This window comes from Pollachius pollachius, assembly GCF_949987615.1.
Source record: "Pollachius pollachius genome assembly, chromosome: 12".
NCBI lineage: Eukaryota > Metazoa > Chordata > Actinopteri > Gadiformes > Gadidae > Pollachius > Pollachius pollachius.
Genome location: NC_136945.1, coordinates 3,795,534 through 3,800,533, shown reverse-complemented (window position 1 = coordinate 3,800,533; position 5,000 = coordinate 3,795,534). Strand labels below are relative to the sequence as shown.

Here is a 5,000-nt window from a genome sequence, read left to right as displayed (position 1 = left end):
GCTGCGATGTCACAGCCTGTAAAGAGCACAGGGTTACTCACCAGAGCTCAACGTCTTATGGGATTCAGCCACTCCACAATTATTGCTGACATGAGGATATCCATACCTTCTAAGGACAACCGTACTCTATATGCATATTCAGATCTTATATAGACAACCATACCCGATGTGCACATTCATATCTTATAAGGACATTCTGCTGCATTGCTCTTTCCATTTCAGGACAAGATTTTATTTTGAAGAGATTCTTGGCTGTGTCCGACAATCTGACCTCATTAGGACATTCTCATGAGGACATTCTCGTCCCATTGTTGTGGTGACGTTACTCGTCTAATCCCACGTCTTGGCTGTGTGTTTCAGCCAACGACACAGAGGAGTTGGGGCCCCTGCAGACAGTGAACATCAGTGACCCCGCGGCCACTAAGCTGACCCTGAAGGAGCTGGAGGCGCTGAGCAGATACAAGTTCTACCTGCGCTCCTGCACCATGGTGGGCTGTGGGCCCACCGTCACCGAAGACAGCACCACCACGGCGAAGGAACGTGAGTGCTATTTCATTAGTTACAGTCGTTTGAGCACAGTGTTACCCTAACATTTTGGTGCTGTGACCCCCTTGTCGAAGTACATCAGGCCCCAAGTCCCACAAATTAACTTATATTTTTGGCAGAAAAATAAGTTAATACATTCTCATCACTTTGTCACAAAAATGTGTAATATTTACCATGAGTGAAACAGGCATGCTACCATGAATATATAGGTTTGGAACATGGTAAATGGACTGCATTTATATAGATCTTTTCTAACCAGTGGCCACTCAAAGCGTTTTCCAATATTACATTCACCCATTCACACACCGACGGTGGTGTCAACCATGCAAGGCTACTGCCAGCTCATCTGAGAAGTTAGGGTTAGGTGTGTCTTGCTCAGGGACCCCTCAACACTCAGCTAGGCGGAGCCGGAGTTTGAACTAGCAACCTTCTGTTTACAAGCCAACCCGCTCTACCTCCTGAGCCACATACTGCCCCACATAAAGCTTCCAAGGGGAATGCATCGATTTTTTGCTCAATCCAAATCCATTCATAATCAGATAGGATGCCTACAGAATGTGGACCTTTAGAACTCCGACCCAAAACTTTTCTTGTGGCTGTCGTCACAACCTAGCTACCACACTATCCTGCTTTTCGCAGGGTCACATTTAAATTCACAGACATCCAGCAGACACTTTGACCCAAGTGACTTCCAAATGGGGCTATCCAAGCAGACAATCAATACAGGAGCAACTATAACTTTTAAGGGCTGCGCAAAAAGTTTAAAAAAAAATCTGCCAGATGGTGCAGGATAGTTATTAGAATCCAAAACTAGGGTTAGGCATTTATTTAATTTTAAGCTTGAACTGTCCCAGAAGACAAGGCTAGGTCATTCTTTGGCTGTGCCACTGTATCAGAGTAACATATATATATATATATATATATATATATATATATATATATATATATGTATTTATATGTATGTGCAGCCAAGCTCTTTAAAATCTTCATGTCGGTTTGTTTTTGTGGATAAGCAATTTTATATGGATGTGGAAGTGTGTTTCATTTGTCACTGTCTTAAAGGGGCAAGTGCTTATTGATTGGGCCTGAGAATGTAAGCTATGGAACAATCAGCCAGTGAAGAAAATTGCTTTGAGCGGGGGAAACTGGAGGATTTGATATTGAGTTGTGTAATCATAAACATGTTGCCAGATAGGGGGTCTTAATGAGAGGCCTTCAAGGATACAATATTTTATTTCCAAAAACATGTAATTTCTTTTCTCTTTTTTTTTTGTCTCCTTATCAGTGCCCCAAGTTGATTACAATTCCAGTCAAGTGGGTTGTGGGCTTTGGCATGAGTGATCTCAAAGAAGAGGATAGGGAAAATTGGAGAATGCAGGGAAATACCAGCAATTCCAGTGAAACACATTGTGCTTTTAAACTGTGTCACAGCAGTTTACTATAGCAAAGCCTCCTGAATATACCTATTGTAGGTTTGACATTACAGTCAAATGTCCTATGTGTCATACCTATTTGACAATTGCTGTCTTTTATGAAGCAAGGACATATTCATCATGCTTTAGCGGTGTGTGTGTCCATGGGGCATCGTTATGAAAGGCAGTGTGCAGCCGTATGTGTTCCTGTATGGATGAAAGTTGTTTCCTGTCTACTATTTTTTTATTCTTTAGTTTTCCCTCCAGCCTCCACTGTGGTTTCTCCTGTTGACTTCAGTAACGGGTCTCTGCTCATACCGAGGGTTACATAACCAAAAAGCTAAAATATTCTCAAACAGGTCGCCCTCAGAGAGTACAATAACAACTTCATCCACTCTCTTTCAAACAAAACAAAAACTCTGCCCCAGAGTTGAACGTGGAATTTAATGTTTGACAAGCTTGGTTTAGTCCAAGAAGAGCAGCCGGCTACTAAAAATGCAAACAAGAAAATAAAAAAATCCCATCTTGAGCGGACTTGACCGCAGACAGAACCTCTCAGACGCATTGAATTGCACAAGGGGGAACCTGTATAAAGGTTTAGACACACCAGTCATCTGTGGATAATTGACCTTGTCTGCTGTTTGCCCCCATCATCAACAGAGAGCACTTCCATGCCTACTTTCATTAGCCCAACGCCAAGCTCTCCTTCAGCCAGAGTCTGAGGGCTTCATGCATAACGGCAACACTGAAACCTACGCAATTACCGAATCCTATTAATCTAGCCTCATTTGTGACTCTGGTATCGACTTTTTATATCCTAGCAACAGTCGGCTGTCTATAATTTTTTTCTTGCAAGCTTTAATAATCATCTATACCATGCTTGCCAACCACACTGTCAAACTCACTCTCATCTAATTATGGATGACAAAGTGTGACTCTCCGGGAGAAAAGTCAAGAACAATCAGTTGATAAATAATACAATGTATAATGTATTATTTTTGATCCATTTTGTAAACTTATGGAATAGGCATACAATGGTACAAAATCAAAGCTATTCGCAGGAACACTGACACCCACTGCAGTGGCTGGGACTGAAAAAAGAGCCACGTTTAGCCTGTTTTGGGTCAGGTAGCCTGCCTCAAATAATGAATATAAAAAGGTCCAAAGTAAACAAGGGGCTGTGTAAGCCTGTGCCAGCCAAGTGTTTGTGTGTGTGTGTGTGTGTGTGTGTGTGTGTGTGTGTGTGTGTGTGTGTGTGTGTGTGTGTGTGTGTGTGTGTGTGTGTGTGTGTGTGTGTGTGTGTGTGTGTGTGTGTTTGAGTACACTGTCAGGATGTTGACATGTACTACTTTACATGTAAATTCAACAGTGATTCACCTTCTTGTGAACCCCACTGAGAGTTGTTCCGGTGACGATCTTAAACGGCAGGTGTGTGTGATTTAAAGTGCCGGGTTGAAGTCTGTCCTCTCTAAAGACTCTTTTTAGCAAATAGTGTCTAGAAGAAACTTTAACTTTAGAAACTGTCAACACGGAAGTGATGGATAATTTGTTTGTTTATTATTATTATTGTGCTTGTTGGTGCTCAGTTGTCACTTATTAGAATGCTAGCTATTTAGATACAAAGGTAGCATGTATGCTAGAACTCCCTAGTAAATCGTTTCCAGCAGTGTAATCCAAGTAGATAGCCAACAAGATTAATCCTTCATTGTAGACCCTCCATCAGTTCTCCTCCTCACCTTCTAGCATATAAATTGTCCCCCACAGCCAAACCTACTTGATCCATATGCATATGAAACACACACACACACACACACACACACAGAAGAAAAAGCAGCAAATCCCATTCAACCTAATGGCACTGCAGTCTTTAACAGATAAAAGGTACTAATATATTTTTCTTGGTATAAAGCTGGGGTGTTGTTGTCAAAATAAAGAATAATGAACAATATTAATTCCTACATAATGATATTTTGGTTTTACTTTCAAAAAATAATGTTCACTAGTAATAGCTAGTGGATGTGCAGCCCTAAGAGCAGAGCACATTTGGGCTACCACACCACACGCAGTTGTAATGGCCCAAAAATACCAGACGATATCCATATAGTATTTAGCCTTATATAAAAAGATTGATCCTAAAAGGATATATCTTCCAGACTAATCAAGTTAATTTGAAGACCATAGTTGACCAAAGTGCTGTTCAGTTAGATGCCACAACGTGGGCACACAGTATAAGAAACAAAACATATCAGATACAATGAGTAAGAGTACATAGAAAACCAGGCAACAACACATTTTATAAGTGTTGGTGGAGGGGGCCGACCTGACGGTGCCAGCCTATGCAAGTCTTTGTAAACCAAACAGTACAATTGTAAAATATATTCTGAAGCATATGGGGAGTCACTGGTGGATCAGGGGTGAAGTGGTCCATCTTCCTGGAGACAGTCAGAGGCCCGGCAGCAGCATTTGGACCAGTTGTAATCGTGACATGGAGGACTGAGCTTTCCCAAATTATAGTTACAGTAGTCCAGGCTATTGCTGTCAAAGATTTTTGGCAGCGGTTTTGACGTAGGTAGCTAGCTGGCCCAGGTTTTAAGTGATTATGTTTGTGTCATCGGGAGGGAGTATCAGATTTCAGTTTCAGATTTGCTATTATTTAATTTAAGAAAGTTTTGAGCCATGCAGCAGTATGTCCTCAAAGCCCATGTAAATTGAATAAATAATTGGTCTGAGAATAGAACATTGGGGGACCCCCCAGGTAATATTATCTGAGGGAGGAAGAAAGTGCCTATATTACGGCCTATATTTTTGTTCAGATAGGTATTTTGATACTTAAGGCTGGGCGGATTTTGTACTCTGGAGGGCCCTGATACCAGATTTTAATTGTGTTATTGTAATTCAGACATAAAATCAACTGTGAATCATTTTTGAAAGAAATTTTAATTTAGATGTGGGTCTGACATCGTTGAGAATAGAGGCATCTAGGTACGGGTTCATTAAGGAGAGGCTTGACAACTGTGTATTTAAAACATGTTGAAACAGGAC

General features: G+C 41.1%; 1 protein-coding gene across 1 annotated transcript in view; it reads left to right on the top strand.

Annotated features, from left to right (window-relative positions):
- Positions 1-5,000, top strand: part of chl1b (cell adhesion molecule L1-like b) — a 67,512-nt gene that overhangs the window by 56,781 nt on the left and 5,731 nt on the right. The window contains exon 24 of the mRNA XM_079748462.1: positions 361-540. Coding sequence (XP_079604588.1) covers positions 361-540 — 180 coding nt within the window. The remainder of the gene's footprint in view (positions 1-360; positions 541-5,000) is intronic.